The sequence below is a fragment of the Oryx dammah genome, unplaced genomic scaffold (assembly GCF_014754425.2).
Source record: "Oryx dammah isolate SB20612 unplaced genomic scaffold, SCBI_Odam_1.1 HiC_scaffold_24, whole genome shotgun sequence".
NCBI lineage: Eukaryota > Metazoa > Chordata > Mammalia > Artiodactyla > Bovidae > Oryx > Oryx dammah.
Genome location: NW_024070208.1, coordinates 43843659 through 43865681, shown reverse-complemented (window position 1 = coordinate 43865681; position 22023 = coordinate 43843659). Strand labels below are relative to the sequence as shown.

General features: G+C 36.4%; 1 protein-coding gene across 2 annotated transcripts in view; it reads left to right on the top strand.

Annotated features, from left to right (window-relative positions):
• KLHL1 (kelch like family member 1) overlaps window positions 1–20706 on the top strand; it is a 500583-nt gene extending 479877 nt beyond the window's left edge. For both annotated transcript variants that reach the window (XM_040266859.1, XM_040266858.1), the window contains 2 exons: window positions 11403–11574; window positions 19546–20706. In XM_040266859.1, coding sequence (XP_040122793.1) covers window positions 11403–11574; window positions 19546–19605 — 232 coding nt within the window. In that variant the 3' untranslated portion in view covers window positions 19606–20706. The remainder of the gene's footprint in view (window positions 1–11402; window positions 11575–19545) is intronic.
• The last annotated feature ends 1317 nt before the right edge of the window (window positions 20707–22023 follow it).

Here is a 22023-nt window from a genome sequence, read left to right as displayed (position 1 = left end):
AGTTAGTTCCTTGTCTTGTTTTTTACTGACTGTATAGAGCTTCTCCTTCTTCACCTGCAAAGAATAAAAACAATCTGACTTCAGTATTGACCATCTGATGACATCAATTCATAGAGTCATCTTTTGTGTTGTTGAAAGAAGATGTTGGCTATGACCAGTGCATTCTCTTGGCAATACACGGTTAGCCTTTGCCCTGCTTCATTTTGTATTCTAAGGTCAAATGTGCCTATTACTCCAGGTATCTCTTGACTTCCTACTTTTGCATTATAGTCCCGTATGATGAAAAGGACATCTTTTTTGTGTGTGTTTGTGTGTGATAATTCTAGAAGATCTTATAGGTCTTCAATAGATCATTCAATCAAATCCCTTATGATTATGTGGTGAAAGTGACAAATAGATTCAAGGGATTAGCTCAAATAGACTGTGTAAAGAACTATGGACAGAGGTTCATAACATTGTACAGAAGGCAGTGATCAAAACCTTCCTCAAGCAAAAGAAATGCAAAAAGGCAAAATGGTTGTCTGAGGAGGCCTTACAAAAAGCTGAGAAATGAAAAGAAGTAAAGGCAAGGAGAAAAGAAAGATATACCCATCTGAATGCAGAGTTCCAAAGAACAGCAAGGAGAGATAAGAAAGCTTTCTTAAGTAAGTAATACTAACAAAAGGAGGAAAGGAACAGAATGGGAAAAACTAGATATCTCTTTAAGAAATACGAGAATCTTTACTTCCCTATTAAGAAAATTAGAGATACTATGAGAAAATGTCATGCAAAGATGAGCAGAATAAAGGACAGAAAAGATATGGAGCTAATATAAACAGAAAATATTAAGAAAAGGTGGCAAGAATACACAGAACTATAAAAGGAAATGTCTTATGAACAACCATGATGGTGTGGTCACTCACCTAGAGCCAGACATCTTGGAGCATGAAGTCAAGTGGGCCTTACGAAGCATTACTACAAACAAAACTAGTGTAGGTGATAGAATTAAAGTTGAGCAATTTCAAAATAAAAGATGATGCTGTGAAAGTGCTTCACTCACTATGCCAACAAATTTGGAAAACTTGGCAGGGGCCACAGGATTGCAAAAGATCAGGTTTCATTCCAATCCTAAAGAAGGGCAATGTCAAACAGTGCTGAAACTACTGCACAATTGCATTGATTTCACATGCTCTCAGGTAATGCTCAAAATCCTTCAAGCAAAATTTCAACAGTATGGGAGTCAAAAACTTCCAGACGTGTCAGTTCAGTTTAGTTCAATCTCTCAGTCATGTCCAACTCTGCGACCCCATGGACTGCAGCACGCCAGGCCTCCCTGTCCATAATCAACTACTGGAGCTTATTTAAACTCATGTCCATTGATGAGTGATGCCATCCAACCACCTCATCCTCTGTTATCCCCTTCTCCTCCCACCTTCAATCTTTCCCAGCATCAGGATCTTTTCAAATGAGTCAGTTTTTTGCATCAGGTGGCCACAAAGAAGGCTGAGCACAAGGGAACCCTCTTACACTGTTGGTGGGAATGCAAACTAGTACAGCCACTATGGGGAACAGTGTGGAGATTCCTTAAAAAACTGTACATAGAACTGCCATACGACCCAGAAATCCCACTGCTGGCCATAGACACTGAGGAAACCAGAATTAAAAGAGACATGTGTACCCCAATGTTCATCGCAGCACTGCTTACAATAGGCAGGACAGGGAAACAACCTAGATGTCCATCGGCAGACGAATGTATAGAAAGCTGTGGTACATATACACAATGAGATATTACTCAGCTATTAAAAAGAATGCATTTGAATCAGTTCTAATGAGGTGGATGAAACTGGAGTATATTATACAGAGTAAAGTCAGAAAGAAAAGCACTAATACAGTATATTAACGCATATATATGCAATTTAGAAAGATGGTAATGATAGCCTTATATGTGAGACAGCAAAAGAGACACAGATGTAAAGAAAAGACTTTTGGACTCTGTGGGAGAAGGCGAGGGTGGGATAATTTGAGAGAATAGCATTGAAACATGTATATTATCTTATGTGAAATAGATCACCAATCCAGGTTCGATGTATGAGACAGTGTGCTCAGGGCTGGTGCATTGAGATGACCCTGAGGGGTGGGATGGGAGGTGGGATGGGGGTTCAGGATGAGTAACACATGTACACCCATGGCTGACTCATGTCAATGTATGGCAAAAAACCACTACAATATTTTAAAGTAATTAGCCTCCAATTAAATAAATAAGTTAATTTTTTTAAAAAAAAAGGAGGTTGAGCACAGAAGAATTGATGTTTTCAAACTGGTGCTCTCTTGAGAACCTCTTGGACAGCAAGGAGATCAAATCAGTCAATCTTAAGGAAATCAACCATGAATACTCACTGGAAGGACTGATGCTGAAGCTGAAGCTCCAATACTTTGGCTACCTGATACGAAGAGCTGACTCACTGAAAAAGACCCTGATGCTGAGAAAGATTGAGGGCAGAAGGTGAACTGGGCAGCAGAAGATGAGATGTTTGGATGGTATCATCGACTCATTAGATGTGAGTTTGAGCAAATTCCAGGAGATAGTAAAGGACAAGGAAGCCTGCCATGCCACTGTCCATGGGGTGGCAAATAGTCAGACAGGACTGAGTGACTGAATCACAACAACCTTGAAGAGTAGATGTAGTGGAATATGAAAGTGAAAGTTAAAATGTTAGTCACTTGGTCGTGTCTGACTCTTTGCAACCCTATAGACTATAGCTCTGCAGGCTCCTCTGTCCATGGAAATCTCCAAGCAAGAATACTGGAATGGGTAGCCAGTCCCTTTTAGAGGGGATCTTCCTTACCCACAGATCAAACCTAGCTCTCCTGCACTGCAGGCAGATTCTTTTCTGTTTGAGAAGATGACCTAAATCAAAATAGATTTTTTCTTACACCTTCATTGAAAAGTTGAAATTAACTTAAAAAAAAATGTTTTTTTTTTTAGAGTCCCTTGGACTGCAAGGAGATCCAACCAATCCATTCTGAAGGAGATCAGCCCTGGGATTTCTTTGGAAGGAATGATGCTAAAGCTGAAACTCCAGTACTTTGGCCACCTCATGTGAAGAGTTGACTCATTTGAAAAGACTCTGATGCTGGGAGGGACTGGGGGCAGGAGGAGAAGGGGACGACAGAGGATGAGATGGCTGGATGGCATCACTGACTCGATGGACGTGAATCTGAGTGAACTCTGGGAGTTGGTGATGGACAGGGAGGCCTGGCATGCTGCGATTCATGGGGTCGCAAAGAGTCGGACACGACTGAGCGACTGAACTGAACTGAACTGAAGCAAAAAAATGTTGAAATAAGGAATAGACATCTTTGTTCTGTGGTTGTCATGTGCCTTCAGCAAGTTTTTATTTTACAGACAATTTTAGCCACTATATACTGATGAATCTCTTGCCTGTGGTCTATAAACTTTAACAGAGTCCCTGATACAAAGCTCACATTCTGACCACGAAGGCCAAGATGAGATGTAGGAAAGGTAGACAGCTAAACACATAAAGACAGTTCCCCTGCATGCTTTTTCTTTTCTTTTCTATAAACAGGCAACCTGAGGCAAAAATATATATATATATATGCTTAGAAGAAAATTTTGTCAAAAACATGAACTGATAGAGTTCACTGTTCATAATAGTCAGAAAGTGCTTATACATCTGTGGTCTTCTCCTAAGCTAACAAAAGCTGTGTTTTTTGTTTGTTTATTTGTTTGTTTGTTTTTTGAAGGGTAACAATTATGCGTATCACCAGGCTGAGAGGTGGATACATGGACTTCTATAAACAGAAAAATCAATTTTGATTCATTAATGTGAAAACAATCATAAACATTATTGACTAATTTTAAATTTGTGTGATTACTTCAAAAATATCTATTGGAAAGAAAAAGTATGTCAGAGGGAGCAGGGTTAAGACACATTTTTTGTCTTGATTTGGTTTGATTTTCCAGCTCTGTATGTTTAAATACCATCACAATTGCCTGATGCAACTGAAAAGATTTCTATTAAACACTTACCAATCCATGAAAACAGATATACCTAATTCAAAGATCTGGATCTTCCAGGAGAATACACTAAATATTTAAAATTTTCTTTAGAAATTTTGTAAAATAAGAATGATGTCTGTTTCTAAGCATAGGACATTATTTCTAAATTTTACCTAAATATAAGATGTACTCAATTAAGTTCACTTGAGTTCAGTTCAGTTCAGTCACTCAGTCATGTCTGACTCCTTGCAACCCCATGGACCGCAGCATGCCAGGCCTCCCTGTCCATCACCAACTTCTGGGGCGTATTCAAACTCATGTCCATTGATGAGTGATGCCATCAAACCACCTCATCCTCTGTCATCCCCTTCTCCTCCCACCTTCAATCTTTCCCAGCATCAGGATCTTTTCAAATGAGTCAGTTCTTTACAACAGGTGACCAAAGTATTACAGTTTCAGCTTCAACATCAGGCTTTCCAGTGTATATTCAGGAATGATTTCCTTTAGGATGGACTGATTGGATATCCATGCAGTCCAAGGGACTCTCAAGAGTCTTCTCCAACACCACAGTTCAAAAGCATCAATTCTTTAGCATTCAGCTTTCTTTATAGTCCAACTCTCACAGCCATCCATGACTACTAGAAAAACAATATCTTTGACTACATAGACCTTTGTTGGCAAACTAATGTTTCTGCTGATTAAATGCTATCTAGGTTGGTCATAACTTTTCTTCCCAGGAGCAAATGTCCTTTAATTTCATGGCTGCAGTCACTATCTGCAGTGATTTTTGATTTCCAAAAAATAACGTCTGTCACTGTTTCCATTGTTTTCCCATCTATTTACCATGAAGTGATGGGGCCAGATTCCATGATCTTAGTTTTCTGAATGTTGAGTTTTAAGCCAAATTTTCCACTCTCCTCTTTAACTTTCCTCAACAAGCTCATTAGGTCTCCTTTGTTTTCTGCAATAAGTGTGGTGTCATCTGCATATCTGAGGTTATTGATATTTCTCCTGGCAAACTTGATTCCACCTTGTGTTTCATGCAGCCCAGCATTTCTCATGATGTAATCTGCATATAAGTTAACTAAACATGGTGACAATATACAGCCTTGCTGTACTCCTTTCCCGATTTGGAACCATTCTGCGGTTCCATGTCCAGTTCTAATTGTTGCTTCTTAATCTGCATTCAGATTTCTCAGGAGGCAGGTCAGGTGGTCTGATATTCCCATCTCATGAAGAATTTTCTACAGTTTGTCGTGATCCACCCAGTCAAAGGCTTTTGTACAGTCAATAAAGCAGAAGTAGATGTTTCTCTGGACCTCTCTCACTTTTTTGATGATCCAATGGATGTTGGCAATTTGGTCTCTGGTTCCTCTGCCTTTTCTAAAACCAGCTTGAACATTCAGAAGTTCACAGTTCACATACTACTGAAGCCTGGCTTGGAGAATTTTAAGCATTACTTTGCTAGCGGGTGAGATGAGTGTAATTGTGTGGCAGTTTGAGCATTCTTTGGCATTGCCTTTCTTTGGGATTGAAATGAAAACTGACCTTTTCCAGTCCTGTGGCCACTGCTGAGTTTTCCAAATTTGCTGGCATTTGAGTGCAACACTTTCACAGCATCACCTTTTAGGATTTGTCATTCCACTCTATAATCATAAGGGTTTTGATTTAGGTCATACCTGAATGGTCTAGTGGTTTTCCCTATTTTCTTCAATTTAAATTTGAATTTGGCAATAAGAAATTCATGGTCTGAGCCACAGTCAGCTCCTGGTCTTGCTTTTGCTGGCTCTATAGAGCTTCTCCATCTTTGGATGCAAAGAATATAATCAATCTGACTTCGATATTGACCATCTGGTGATGTCCACGTGTAGAGTTTTCTCGTGTTGATGGAAAAGGGTGTTTGCAATGACCAGTGTGTTTTCTTGAAAAAAATCTGTTAGCTTTTGTCCTGCTTCATTTCTATATTCCAAGTCCAAATTTGCCTGTTACTCCAGGTATTTCTTGACTTCCCACTTTTGCATTCCAGCCCCCTACAATGAAAAGGACATCTTTTTTCTATGTTAATTCTAGAAGGTCTTGTAGGTCTTCATAGAACCATTCAACTTCAGCTTCCTCAGCAGTACTGTTCAGGCAAAGACTTGGATTACTGTGATATTGAATAGTTTGCCTTGGAAACAAATCGAGATCAATCTTTTGCTTTTGAGATTGCATCCAAGTACTGTATTTCAGGCTCTTTTGTTGACTATGAGGGCTACTCATTTCTTCTAGGGGATTCTTGTCCGGAGTAGTAGATTTAATGGTAATCTGAGTTAAATTCATCCATTCTCCGCCATTTTAGTTCACTGATCCCTAAAATGTGTATGTTCACTCTTCCTATCTCTTATTTGACCGCTTCCAATTTGCCTTGATTCATGGACCTAACATTCAAGGTTCCTATGCAATATTGTTCTTTATAGCATTGGATTTTACTTCCATCACCAGGCACATCCACAACTGGGTGTTGTCTCTGCCTTGGCTCTGTCTGTCCATTCTTTCTGGAGTCATTTCTCCACTGATCTCCAGTAGCATACTGGGCACCTACTGACATAGGGAATTCATCTTTCAGTGTCCTATCTTTTTGCCTCTTCATACCATTCATGGAGTTCTCATGGCAAGAATACTGAAGTGGTTTGCCATTCCCTTCTCCAGTCGACTAAGTCCTGTCAGAACTCTCCACCATGACCCATCAGCCCTGTGTGGCCCTATATGGCTTTGCTCACAGCTTCATTGAGCTAAATAAGGCCATGACCCATGTGATCACATTGGTTAGTATCCTGGGACTGTGGTTTTCATTCTCTCTGCTCTCTGATGGAGAAGGATAAGAGGCAATGGAAGCTTTCTGAAAGGAGAGACTGACTGAGAGGGAAACTGGGTCTTGAGCATGGTCAGGGACATGCTCAGTAAGTCTTTTATCCAATTTTCTGTTGATGGGCTGTGCTGTGTTTCCTCCCTCTTATTTGACCTCAGGCCAAACTATGGTGGAGGTAATGAAGATAATGGTGACCTCCTTCAAAAAGTCCCATGCATGCACTGCTGCACTCAGTGCCCCCAACCTTGCAGCAGGACACCTCTGACCCATGCCTCCACTGTAGACTCCTGGACACTCAGGGGCATGTCTGGGTCAGTCTCTTGTGGGGTCCTTTCTGGGTCCTGGTGCACTTAAGGTTTTGTGTGTGCCCTCCAAGAGTCTGTTTCCCCAGTCTTGTGTAAATTCTGATGGCTCTATGGTGGGGTTAATGGCGACCTCCTCCATAAGGGCTTATGCCATATCCAGGTCTACTGCACCCAGAGCCCCTACCCCTGCAGCAGGCCACTGCTGACCCGTACCTCTGCAGGAGACAATCAAACACAGTTCTGTCTCAGTCTCTGTGGGGTCTCTGGGTCCTGGTGCACACAAGGTTTATCTGAGCCCTCTGTATAGGCCATGGAATTCTCTAGGCCAGAACATTGGAGTTGGTAACCTTTCCCTTCTCATCCAAATCCATGAATTTTCCCAACACAGGGATTGAATCCAGTCTCCCTCATTGCAGGTAAATTTTTTACCAGCTGAGCCACAAGGGAAGCCCTGTAAGATATACTTGTGTTTTCTTAATTTTCCTGTGGTATTAGTATATGAGAATGTCTTCATTATTTGAGCTTTACTTAAAATTTCAGAAGCCTTCAGAAATGCATTTATTATTCTTTAGTGCAATTAGTGTTAGATTTTGTCTCAGTTTTTCTCCCTTTCTGCAAAGTGATCAACAAAGTCTGTTGTGTACATAGTAGTTGAAAAAAAAAATCCTATAGAGCTGAATATGGGGACTGAAATAGGACTTCAGAGAGAACTATTTAAGTGAAGCAATTGTGGCAAAAGGCAGACTGGCTTCTCTTGGAGAAAGAATAAAAGATGTTCACATCTCACTAAAATTAAGATGTATTATACTTCCTTTTAAGGTTATCTTCACTACAAAAACTTCCTGGCAAAAAAATAAATAAGATAAAAATTCACTCGTTTCTTTATCCAGGTTCATCCACCATCACTGATTTGCCATTTTTGCTTCATCCTTTCACATTTACAGTATTTTTTCCTGAAGTATTTTAAAGTACTTCTTAAACATGTCATTTTAGCTCAAAACATTTCTGAATTCATCCCGGAAACAATGAAATATGATCACAACTTTACTTTTTCAGCTTAATTGCAATTAATAAAAATTTAAATAATATCTTATTAAAAACTGATACCCAGAATTAAAATTTCCAAAATGTCTTAAGCATCTTTTCATAGTTGTTCTGTAAATTGGAATCCAAGTAAGTTTCAATCAGTTTATTTCTTTATATTTTAAAACCACATTTAATTTATAACAGCTACTTCTTTCTAGTTATTCATTTTATTACTTTTTTTTTCTTGAAAAATTGTCAAGTTATCTGTAAAATGTTTTACTTTGTGTATTGTCCAATTTGATTCCTCTTGGTATTTCTCCTTTCTTTCCTCCACTTTTATGTTTATATATTTCAAAACGCTCATGGTAGAAATGTAAATATCTTAAAGATTTTGCTGGCATAGATTGCATATTTGTGTTTGTGTCTATGTGTGCCTGTGTCTATTTGTGACATTTTATATTTATTAAGTATAACATGTAAGATTACTTTTGTTATTTGCTTAACAGCCTATGCTTTAACATGGTTCTGGTTTTGCAGGCTTTCAATCAATCTCTCATTTCACATATATTACCTTGGCTGTCACAATTTCTCCAACCATAGTGTGTAAATATATGTAATGTCCTGGGTGAAATATTCTCTGTGAAATACAAAGTCCAGATTCTTGGGGTCTTCCCAGTCATTTCTTTTGTAACAAACTTCTTTATTTTCAATAAATTATAGGTTTTGTTTTTTTTGTTTTTTGTTTGTTTGTTTGTTTTGCCAGTTTATTTCTTTTGTCTGTTTTGGGGATCTGTAGTTTGAAAATTTCAAAATAAGACTAGAGTAGAAAAACAAACTAGGAAAATATTTGTATTTATATTATAGCTTTGTAAAAAATAAAAATAAAAAAAGTAAAAAACTTCCATCTATTCTTCTTTTATATTTACTTACTCTACTAGGTTCTTACTAGATGTTTTTGTATATGAACTTGTAATAGTAGGTTAAAAGCAAAAAAGTGGATTAACCATTCCTTCTAAACTGAAGCAAAGCACACTAACCAAGGAATTCTTTGTGGTTTTACCACCCAACCTATAAAATATTTGTATTTAATGTATGGTAATAGACCATCCCAAAGAAAGGCAATGCCAAAGAATGCTCAAACTACCGCACAATTGCACTCATCTCACATGCTAGTAAAGTAATGCTCAAAATTCTCCAAGCCATGCTTCAGCAATACCTGAACCACGAACTTTCAGATGTTCAAGCTGGATTTACGAAAGGCAGAGGAACCAGAGATCAAATTGCCAACATCCGCTGGATAATAGAAAAAGCAAGAGAGTTCCAGAAAAACATCTATTTCTGCTTTATTGACTATGCCAAAGCCTTTGACTGTGTGGATCACAAGAAACTGGGGAAAATTCTGAAAGAGATGGGAATACTAGACCACCTGACCTGCTTCTTGAGAAATCTGTAGGCAGGTCAGGAAACAACAGTTAGAACTAGACATGGAACAACAGACTGGTTCCAAACAGGAAAAGGAGTTCGTCAAGGCTGTATATTGTCACCCTGCTTATTTAACTTATATGCAGAGTATATCATGAGAAACATTGGGCTGGAAGAAACACAAGCTGCAAGCAAGATTGCCGAGAGAAATATCAATAACCTCAGATATGCAGATGACAGCACCCTTATGGCAGAAAGTGAAGAGGAGCTAAAAAGCCTTTAGATGAAGGTGAAAGAGGAGAGTAAAAAAGTTGTCTTAAACCTCCACATTCAGAAAATGAAGATCATGGCATCTAGTCCTATCACTTCATGGGGAAACAGTGTCAAATGTTATTTTGGGGGGCTCCAAAATCACTGCAGATGGTGATTGCAGCCATGAAATTAAAAGACACTTACTCCTTGGAAGGAAAGTTATGATCAACCTAGATAGCATATTCAAAAGCAGAGACATTACTTTGGCAACAAAGGTCCATCTAGTCAAGGCTGTGGTTTTTCCAGTAGTCATGTATGGATGTGAGAGTTGGACTGTGAAGAAAGCTGAGCACCGAAGAACTGATGTTTTTGAACTGTGGTGTTGGAGGAGACTCTTGAGAGTCCCTTGGACTGCAAGGAGATCCAACCAGTCCATTCTGAAGGAGATCAGTCCTGGAGGTTCATTGGAAGGAATGATGCTAAAGTTGAAACTCCAGTACTTTGACCACCTCATGCGAAGAGTTGACTCATTGGAAAAGACTGATGCTGGGAGGGATCGGGACCAGGAGGAAAAAGCGACAACTGAGGATGAGATGGCTGGATGGCATGACCGACTCGATGGACATGAGTCTGAGTGAACTCCTGGAGTTGGTGATGGACAGGGAGGCCTGGCGTGCTGCAATTCATGGGGTCACAAAGAGTTGGACATGACTGAGTGGCTGAACTGAACTGAATCAGACTATATGAAAATTGAATATTTGTTTAAAATTAAAAATAATAACTTGTACCCTCTGCTTCAATCTTTTGATTTACCAATTGCTCCCCTCAAGTGAATGCCAAGTAACTGTCACTGAAACATAGTTCTATTCATGTTGTGTTTCCTCAAGTTTCAAGTTTTCTTATTTTTCTATTGAAGAAACATGAAATACCTTCATACTCTGGGAATCAAGTAATCTATTAGCTGATCAAATATCATCTTTTAAACAATGCTTCTTCTTATACCTTTTATCCTAAACACACTGCACACCTAGTTTTCTCAAAGCTGTCCATGTTTTTTTTTTTTTTTTTAAGCACTTGTGATCTTTTGTGCAAATATCTTCTTTTTTTCTAGCAAATTTAGGATAGACTTTCAGACCTTGTTTAAAGAAGATTTCAAAAGTGAATAATTTTATAATTCTCCCAGATTTTTAACCATTACTTCTGTTTCATGATCATAGCACTTTGTTTGTACTCTCTTGAAAGAACCTCATTCCACTGTAGAAAATATTTATTTTCATCTGTCTTTCTTGGGAAAAATAATGATATTCATTTTTGTGAAATGACTCTGGATCCATCTAGTTAAGAGTCTAGCTATATTTTTAAAATACCTTAAACAATAGAAAGCCCAACTTTGTGGATATTGGCTCTGCCACATCTGTTCAAATAATTGAGTTTTAGGGAAAAAACTAAGTTTTCTTTTCCATGGCTTGTTTTGAAAGTGCATCATTAATACCCAATAGTAAAGTTGAATGTGATTAGAATGTTATACCCTATTATCTTTTTATTTTAGGTACGATCCCAAAACAGACACATGGACTATGGTGGCTCCTTTGAGTATGCCCAGAGATGCTGTTGGAGTCTGTCTCCTTGGTGACAGATTATACGCTGTTGGTGGCTATGATGGCCAGACGTACCTCAACACTATGGAATCCTATGATCCACAAACTAATGAATGGACCCAGGTAAAAATGTTGCAAGTATAAGTTACTTCACATATAAGAATTATTTTTTTTTTCATTTACTTCCTGTGGAGGAGACGTGTATGTATGACAGTGTATTTAGTTGAATTACTCTGAACTCAAAGTGACTGATTTTTGTTCATTTTCATGTTCATTTTATAAAAAGTTTATTAAATAATATACATTTGTGTACTATTCTATTGTGTATTCTAACTTCAATAAAATTTATATTAGAAAGTGAAATTTATGCGTCAGTGGGATTTCCATTTTGTCATACCAAGGGACAGGGACTGAATTTTAATCAACTGAAACAAAAAATAAAAGTGAAATATATTTGTTCACAAAAATTTAACTATACTTGGTTTTAGAGATAACAAAATCAAGTGGATAGAAGCTTGTAGAAATTAGCTTTCTGCTTCCCATTTTTTGTTTGACTGTCTGTTAGGTTCCTTGCTACCTATGGCAGAAAGAATATTCCATGGGATGGTGCTGCTGGAAACTCCAAATGAAACTCTTCACAATCATAATCATTAAACAAAAGAACTTTGTTCAAAAAGGCCCCCAGAACGAATAGCAAAGAGGCCTGAATAGCCCGTTGCATAATGCATTCATTCCTAGATGAACACTTTGTTCAAGAAGATGGAGAAAAATAATTGGCTGATCTTAGGTTAACCTTATAGGGGACTGGAATGCAAAATTAGGAAGTCAAGAAACACCTGGAGTAACAGGTAAATTTGGCCTTGGAATACCGAATGAAGCAGGGCAAAGACTAATAGAGTTTTCCCAAGAAAATGCACTGGTCATAGCAAACACCCTCTTCCAACAACACAAGAGAAGACTCTACACATGGACATCACCAGATGGTCAACATCGAAATCAGATTAATTATATTCTTTGTAGCCAAAGACGGGGAAGCTCTATACGGTCAACAAAAACAAGACCAGGAGCTGACTGTGGCTCAGATCATGAACTCCTTATTGCCAAATTCAGACTTAAATTGAAGAAAGTAGGGGAAACCACTGGACCATTCAAGTATGACCTAAATCAAATCCCTTATGATTATATAGTGGAAGTGAGAAATGGATTTAAGGGCCTAGATCTGATAGATAGAATGCCTGATGAACTATGGACGGAGGTTCGTGACATTGTACAGGAGACAGGGATCAAGACCATCCCCATGGGAAAAAAAAAATGCAAAAAGACAAAATGGGTGTCTCTTACAAATAGCTGTGAAAAGAAGTGAAAAGCAAAGGAGAAAAGGAAAGATATAAGCATCTGAATGCAGAGTTCCAAAGAATAGCAAGAAGAGATAAGAAAGTCACAGCAATCAATGCAAAGAAATAGAGGAAAACAATAGAATGGGAAAGACTAGAGATCTCTTCAAGAAAATTAGAGATATCAAGGGAAAATTTCATGCAAAGATGGGCTAGATAAAGGACATAAATGGTATGGCTCTAACAGAAGCAGAAGATATTAAGAAGGGGTGGCAAGCATACACAGAACTGTACAAAAACCATCTTCACGACCAAGATAACCATGATGGTATGATCACTCACCTAGAGCCAGACATCCTGGAATGTGAAGTGGGCCTTAGAAAGCATCACTATGAACAAAACTAGTGGAGGTGATGGAATTCTAGTTGAGCTATTTCAAATCCTGGAAGATGATGCTGTGAAAGGGCTGCACTCAATATGCCAGCAAATTTGGAAAACTCAGCAGTGGCCACAGGACTAGAAAAGGTCAGTTTTCGTTCCAAACCCAAAGAAAGGCATTGCCAAAGAATGTTCAAACTATGGCACAATTGCACTCATCTCACACACTAGTAAAGTAATGCTCAAAATTCTCCAAGACAGGCTTCAGCAATACATGAACCATGGACTTCCAGATGTTCAAACTGGTTTTAGAAAAGGCAGAGGAACCAGAGATCAAATTGCCAACATCTGATGGATCATCAAAAAAGCAAGAGAGTTCCAGAAAAACATCTATTTCTGCTTTATTGACTATGCCAAAGCCTTTGATTATGTGGAACACAAGAAACTACGGAAAATTCTGAAAGAGATGGGAAGACCAGACCACCTGACCTACCTCTTGAGAAATCTGTATGCAGGTCAGGAAACAACATTTAGAACTGGACATGGAACAACAGACTGGTTCCAAATAGGAAAAAGGAGTTCGTTAAAGCTGTATATTGTCACCCTGCTTATTTAACTTATATGCAGAATACATTGTGAGAAACGCTGGGCTCGAAGAAGCACAAGCTGGAATCAAGATTGCTGGAAGAAATATCAATAACCTCAGATATGCAGATGACTCCACCCTTATGGTAGAAAGTGAAGAGGAACAAATGAGCCTCTTGATGAAAGTAAAAGAGAAGAGTGAAAAAGTTGGCTTAAAGCTCAACATTCAGAAAAGTAAGATCATGGCATATGGTCCCATCATTTGATGGGAAACAGATGGGAAAACAGTGTCAGAATTTATTTTGGGGGGGTTCCAAAATCACTGCAGATGGTGACTGCAGCCATGGAATTAAAAGATGTTTACTCCTGGGAAAGAAAGTTATGACCAACCTAGATAGCATATTCAAAAGCAGAGACATTACTTTGCCAAGAAAGGTCCATCTAGTCAAGGCTATTGTTTTTTCCCGTGGTCATGTATGAATGTGAGTGTTGGACTGTGAAGAAGGCTGAGCACCGAAGAATTGATGCTTTTGAACTGTGGTGTTGGAGAAGACTCTTGAGAGTCCCTTGGACTGCAAGGAGATCCAACCAGTCCATTCTGAAGGAGATCAGCCTTGGGATTTCTTTGGAAGGAATGATGCTAAAAGCTGAAGCTCCAATACTTTAGCCACCTCATGCGAAGAGTTGACTCATTAGAAAAGACTGATGCTGGGAGGGATTGGGGACAGGAGGAGAAGGGGACGACAGAGAATGAGTTGGATGGATGGCATCACTGACTTGATGGACCTGAGTCTGAGTGAACTCCAGGAATTGGTGATGAACAGGAAGGCCTGGCGTGCTACGATTCATGGGGTCAAAAACAGTCAGACACGACTGAACGACTGAACTGAACTGAACTAGGTTAACCTTCAGTTAAGCAATTAGAGATTCAAGATCATGTTCAGAGAAGCTTCCAAACTAGTCAAATATCTGGAGAATGTGTGTTGGGTTGGGGAAATATAAGGGTAGGACATCTTAATTAAGGTGGAAAATACCTATGCTTACAGATACTATAGACTTGCTTGTAATGAAGGGAATGGGTATGTTTTCAGACTTTTGCTTTAATACTCAGTTTCTCTCAACTTTTTTTTTCTTTCCAAATCTCTCAATAATTCTTATCTCTCTGCTTTATCAAAACTTAAAATCAAGAAACAGTTCAAACAAACAAACTGTTTTTCCACCAATGGGTACATTTAAATTCCAATGTCTCATTTAGTTGAAGAAGAATAATAACCTTGTCTCTTCGTATTTCTTAATGTATAGAGGGCTTTATTTTTTATCACAAGAGATTGACTAAAATTTATATGAAGAACTTGAACATTGATTGAAGTAAATCTTTAAAAGAAATTCTTACTTTTAAAGATATATAATTTCTTTCTTGATATGTGTTCAACTACAATGTTAAATAGACTGAGTTAGAAGTAGAAAATCAAACGCATCATGATCAGGCTAAAGTATCTGCCTTATGACTCTTACTCTTCCCTAAGGGGAAATTCTTTGATTTAAGTGAAGATAGATGCATTTGACAAAGGAGGAAGAAAACAGGTAGAATGGAGGAAAGACCAGTGTAAATTTGGAGAACTACATTCTGTGATTTTCTGTGTTTAACTTTAATTCTGAAAAAGTAGTGTTCCTTATCCAGGAAGAAGAAAACATATAATAAGCTATAATTATTGCACTGAGAGTTTAGAAGATATATTTTAACTCCTTATGTTCCCAAGTTCCTAGTTTTATAAAGGGAGCGATGCATGAATTATTTTTGATTTGCTAAGGAAGTACAAATTCAATGTTACATATCTTAAATGAACTACTTTTACAAATGAATATTAAATAAAGGAGGCTTATGAGCATATAAATGATATAATATTTTCATTACAGATTTATAGTAATGAGCCATTATGCTTATCATTCCTCTAAAATTGAAGTCAGAATAATGCATGTAGTACTAATGGGTAGAAACTTCCAACAGCCATTCTCCCTCATCTATGCTTTATTATACTCTTTTGGATCATTTACTATTTTACAAATAGCAAGGTGGTATTTAAAATGTTTTAGAACAAATTTATTTTAATATAATAGACATTAATTTTAAAATTTCTAAATTAAGATTTTACAACCATATCTTTTCATTCTTTGTATTTTTAAGACTTTCAAGGGGCCATCAGGAAGCCCACACAAAATCAGTTTGGAAAATTTTCAGGATTCCAGGCTACTAGAGACAGTTCTCATATTTGCTGTGTATTGCCTGTCACTTTCCCTTCACTTACTCCACAGATGGACAAAATCAATTGGTTGTTTCATTTGTTATTGACACCATCAACTGGCCAAGCATTAGAATAAATAAGCAAATTATATTGAAATATATAAAAATGTATATTTGAAAAACTTCCCAAGCTAGCTATAATTGGAAATAATGAAATCAGATGAGGGAACATTTGCCAGATACATGTCTTACATTGTTACATACAGAAGACACACATACATGCTAGCATGACTGTGTGTATTTGTGTTTTAAATAAACTTGATTTTGCCACTTAATTTTTTCTGCATGTGATTTGGAATAAAATATGTGTGCTTTAAAGCATAGAAAGAAAATTTTAACTTTGTTTCCTCTAGCCTGAGTAAAATCATCCTTTCATGTGTTTCTTTGGTACATGGTCATAGTGCTGTCATGCTGCATCTACTTGCAGCTATAAAAACCAAATACAATATGTCATTTACAGTCATATATCCAAAGACTGGCATAGTTGCTAGCATGGGTAAGAGATATGTAAAACTTTCTTAAGTGAATAAATTGTGAATTATTTTTGCAGCTCAGTTTTACTCTATTGTACATGGGTTTAGTTTATTTGCATACAATCAATCTATAAGATATTTAGAATGAGTTTCAGGGAAGTCTGATAAGATATTTGCATCTTGGATTGCTGTTTAATAACTGATACTATGCCAACCTTTTTAGATTATCATAGTTTACTGAAAGGTATAATGCTGGAGAGAGAAAAGGGCAGATTGTCAAAATATGTGTTAAATAAGATAAAACTGAACCAAGGGGAAGAGAGGGAAAACTCTCAAATATTTAAAATGTACTTATGTACAATATATCAAATAACACTATGCTAGAACTTAAGTGTGTTAGGTAGAGAAATCTTCTTTCAGGAAATTATATAAATAGACTGTGGCATGGCAAATAAATAAACAGATAAAAATATGGGGAGTGGTTTGGTTTAAGAAACAGAATTTTTAAAGAGTCATGGGAAAGAGAACACATGGCATGTTTCATTGAGCAAGAAATAAAGTGATGAGGAATAAGTTTGGAGAGATAAAATGGGTCTTTATGATATAAGGCAAGAAACCATGTTATAGAATCTTGACTTTACCATGAACCAAAAGGATAGTTAATGAAGGACTTTAGGCAGGGAAAGTAAATAATCAGAATTGAGTTTTAAAATGACTGCACTTGATAGGATGGGAAATATGATTAGGGGAAAGCAAGATCAGAAATTTATTAGGATATACTTCACTAATTCACTGCATGGGTGGGAGTTTTTTCCTTCTTTACTTCTAGTTTTTTTTTTTTTTTTTTGCTAATCTAACAATTAAATTGACATAAGACAAATTAACGGAAAATAAAATTTAATTTTGTGCATATAGAAACCCCATATGGACTCAAAAAAGTGGGTTCTCCTAGTAGAGAGAGAGTACCATTTCACATGAAACATTTATCTCCTGCTTTAAGGGGTTAAAGGAAGGTCACAGTGCCCCTTCTGCATGAAGTATCACTCAAATATCTTTAATTAGAAATAATCAGCGTGTCAAAGTGGCATATCCTGGAGTGGGTTATTGTACTCCCCTTTCACACTCAAGGTGAAATTGTAATCTGACTAGTTGAAGATAATAGGAATGGTATAATTCAGTTGGTAGGAGAGATAATTTTAAGACGATGTTATTCAGCTGTCAGGTTGAGGGAAATGAAACTAAGGGCTGTAGATATGCTCTAGGTTCCTGTCTTGAGCAACTGAGCAGAAGGATAAAAGAAATAACAGAAAGAGTAAACTTGGGGCAGTGGAGGGGAGGATGGAGGAAGCAGCGGTTCATTTTTACATGCAAATATAAATAACAGAAAGAGTAAACTTGGGGCAGTGGAGGGGAGGATGGAGGAAGCAGCGGTTCATTTTTACATGCAAATATAAGCATGTATAGAGACATAGATGCAAATGTAGATAGAGGTATACTTCATCTGGAACTAGGCATAGTACTTTTCAGTGCTGGATGAACATAAAGAGCATCTGAGGAACTCTTCAAAAATACTACTCAGAACTCATGTCATTCCTATTGAATGGTAGGCCTTGAGTACTTATATTTTGTAAAAGCTCTTTAGATGGCTCTGACATGAAACAACACTTGAAAATGTTTGGAAACTAAAAGAGAGACAATGGAAACTGTGTGCAATTTGGAGTCAGAAATATTGCAAATTGTAGACCTAAACGTTACCAGATTTATATCTCTTCATACTCCATTCACTGTAATATAGGGATGACAACATATGATGGGATTATAAAAGTGACTGTGGTGATCAACAAAAATTATTCTTAATACACAATATGCTATCAATATATCACATGCTCCTTTTTGCCTTTCACTTTGAGCAAATATATGTGAAAAAGACAAGAGACATAACATTAACCTTTGAAAAGAAGATATTGTATTAAATGAAAAGTATAAAAATGATATGAGAAAATTTTCTATTTGTTTTAACCTATAGAAAGATAGTAGGTGTCAATAAGCACAATTAAAAGAAATAATGTATAATTAGATACTAGTGGTAATTTTCATATGTAGAGGGTGAGATAGTGTCCTTTCTCAATCAATAAGATAGTGTGTGTGATCTGAAGTTATTTTGCTCTCAGCTACTTCATTTGCTTCACTTGATTCATTTTATCTTCAGTTTGAAATAATATCCTGTAATTTCTAGTCTACCTGATATTTTTATGTAAATGAATTCTTAGAAAACTGTATCTAAAAATCATTGATCTAAAAAGTTCAAAGTATTAAATTCTTAGCTTACCTCCATGAAATAAATTTTCATTACATATTCTTTAAAATCATTGTTTTCAATATATTTCTAGCCAATTTCATATTCAGGATTATTTTTTAAAAATCTTAGTCTCATCAATAACACTCATAATATGGATTTTAAAATAGGCCCTGTAGCAATTGTAATTATGTTCTAACGATGACAGCATATTGAAATCACATCATTAAATGTCTCTGTTTAGAATGAATTAATAGCACATTTTATTCAGTATAATAACTTTGGAAATGGCTTTCCAGTGACTTCAATAGCGAAGCAGCTATTTCATCTAAAACCTACTCCAAGCTATCAATTTGAAATTTCATCAAAAATGTGTCCAGGCAAGCTCCAGAAAAAATTTTTGCTGAAAACTTTCCTATAGAAGATTCACTTCACTAAATATCATTAAATTTCAATTTATTGATTACTTTTCAATTTATTACTTTTACCAAAAATTCCACAAATAAGTGTAGAGTTTAAATACTTCAATATTCATATTATTTTATATACATGCCATTTTCATTGTTTCCATGTTTATTGTATTACTTGCAGATATATTTGGGAAATGATAATCATATTTATTAATGATTTTCATGGATATGAATGAATTATTTAAGTACATTATAATCTGTATATTTTTCCATAACAATAAAATATGTCCTAATCATATTTCATTTTTTTCAACAGATGGCTTCCTTGAATATTGGGAGAGCCGGTGCCTGTGTAGTAGTCATCAAGCAACCTTGACTTATATTTTTGGAGAGATTTTATTTGCTGGAGTGGTTATTTTTATATCAGAGGGCAGGAATGAAAACTTCTGGAGATGAAAATTCTTCAAGAAAAAAGATTTTGGTAGATTTACCTACTGAGATCAAAAAAGGTAGAAGATGAAACAGAATTATGGGAAACAAGAGAACATCAAACTGCTGTGGTAACACTATCTGGTCGTATGTTAGTTCAGGAATGGTTATTGGTAATTTGTTTTGTATTGTAGCATACAATAACTAGAGTTACCAAAGGCTCGTTTTTCTTGGTCAGTTAAAAGGAGAGATAAAGATTTGTGACATGGATAATTTCATGACTAAAGCTCATTCAATGTTTTATAATCTGTGATGATATTCCAGAGGTTGCCAAGAGTAGAAGACATATTTCATCTGACAGAATCTGATTGATTCTGCCCTAATTTTTAATCAGATGTGGTCATACCAGAAGGTGGAATGATGCTTTATTAAACAAACATGCTTTTTCCTAATTTTCCTAAACTATGAAGACAATTAGAGAAACAGATTCATGCTTGCTTCTTGCACTCAGAAAACAAATCAAAGCTGCATATATCATCCAGGAGGATGGTTGAATTTTATTGCAACTGAATTAGCAATTTGAAGTTGGCAAACACAAAGGATTGTTTTCATTAAGCTTCCCATATTGCTTTGCTTTTTGATCACACTGAGAATCAATACAATTAAAGGCTTTTGCCTTATGATGAGTTCAGTGTAAGCATGGAAACCAGTTATTCTGAATGTTTTATATATATATATGTATATACATATATACATATATATATGTATCCATTGCATGTTGAAGTCCTTTAGAATTTTGTTCATAAAACACCTTAGAATTTTGAGGGAGAAATCTATGATACATTCATTTGCAGTGTTAATGGCCATTGTCAGAAGGAGGGCAGACTTCAGACCCTCATTCCCTACTTTTCAAACTTGCTACATTGATAAGCACATTATTTTATGCCAAATGTTTGTAATTGTTTAAAGCATATAGTGGAAATGTTATACAATGTCTTCAATAGATCCAAGTAAATGTTAAATATAATTAATAAATAATAGAAAATTTGCTTTTATCAGTGTACCTTTCTTCAATAAATTTTAATTTAGAACAGAGTAAAAACTTGACAAGTTATTCTGCAAAAATAGGCAAGTTTTGTTGCTTGACATTTCATAAATCAAGGAGTATATGTTTTCATCAAAATAAGCTTATTTCTTCCTAAATACTATGCTGACACAAAGTGCAATCTTTATTGATTTTTTGTGTGTGTGTATGTGTGATCACTCACTTGAGACATTTAGCAATAATGCTTAGAAAATTCATATCCCATAATGAAAGTGCTGATAATCGTGCAAGAACTATCAATAGAAAGAAAGTCCCTCATTTTGAGTCAGTGTAAAACATGTAATTGAGTTTTATTGTTGGGTAGTAGAAAAATACCAGAAACCTAGAAACCAAGAAAATACTGATAGTTTGTGTAAAGGAAATATTAGGAAATCCAATGTTTTCCAATATGTATATGTGATCAAATGTTATCGGTCACAGTTCAAAAAATAACATAATTATAAATACAAGATGTTAAGGAAGTATCAGTGATTTTTAATTGTAGTTAAAAGATATATAGCATGAAATGCATATTTTAGCCATTTCAAATTGTGCAGTTTCCCTGGTAGTTCAGAGGTTAAAGCGTCTGCCTGCAATGCGGGAGACCCAGGTTCGATCCCTGGGTTGGGAAGATCCCCTGGAGAAGGAAATGGCAACCCACTCCAGTATTCTTGCCGGGAGAATCCCATGGACGGAGAAGCCTGGTGGGCTACAGTCCACAGGGTCACAAAGAGTTGGACACGACTGAGTGACTTCACTATCACTTTCTCTTCAATACGTAGAACATGTGGATAATATCAGCTAACTGGAGTGGACAGCTTATACTTGAAATGTTAAATAATAGAGGGGAAAGTAAAATGGTGTATATCTATTTTTCAACCATTAAAAGTTTGTGGCAGTCATATTTAAAACTTGGTTGATACATTTATCAATGTTTTTACAAATGATTTTTTTCCCTAAGAGAAATATTCCACCAAACAAATTTGCTGTATCCAACCAAATATTTTCAATATGTGAAACATACTAGCTTGCTGCTGCTTGCATTTCATACTATGAGTGTACACACCCATTTTACCAGTCAAAGACATTGAATAGCAGTTTGGAGAATAAACTCAAAGCTTATATGAGATAAGAAGAATGGATATTATTGTGTCATTTACTAAAAAATATATAATCCACCAAAGTTACATGCTAAATGAGTTTCAGGATGTACCATCTACCCTGCTATGATTCCAATCCAGGATTCTTGAAACTTAACTTTGTCAACTGGTAATTCAGCTA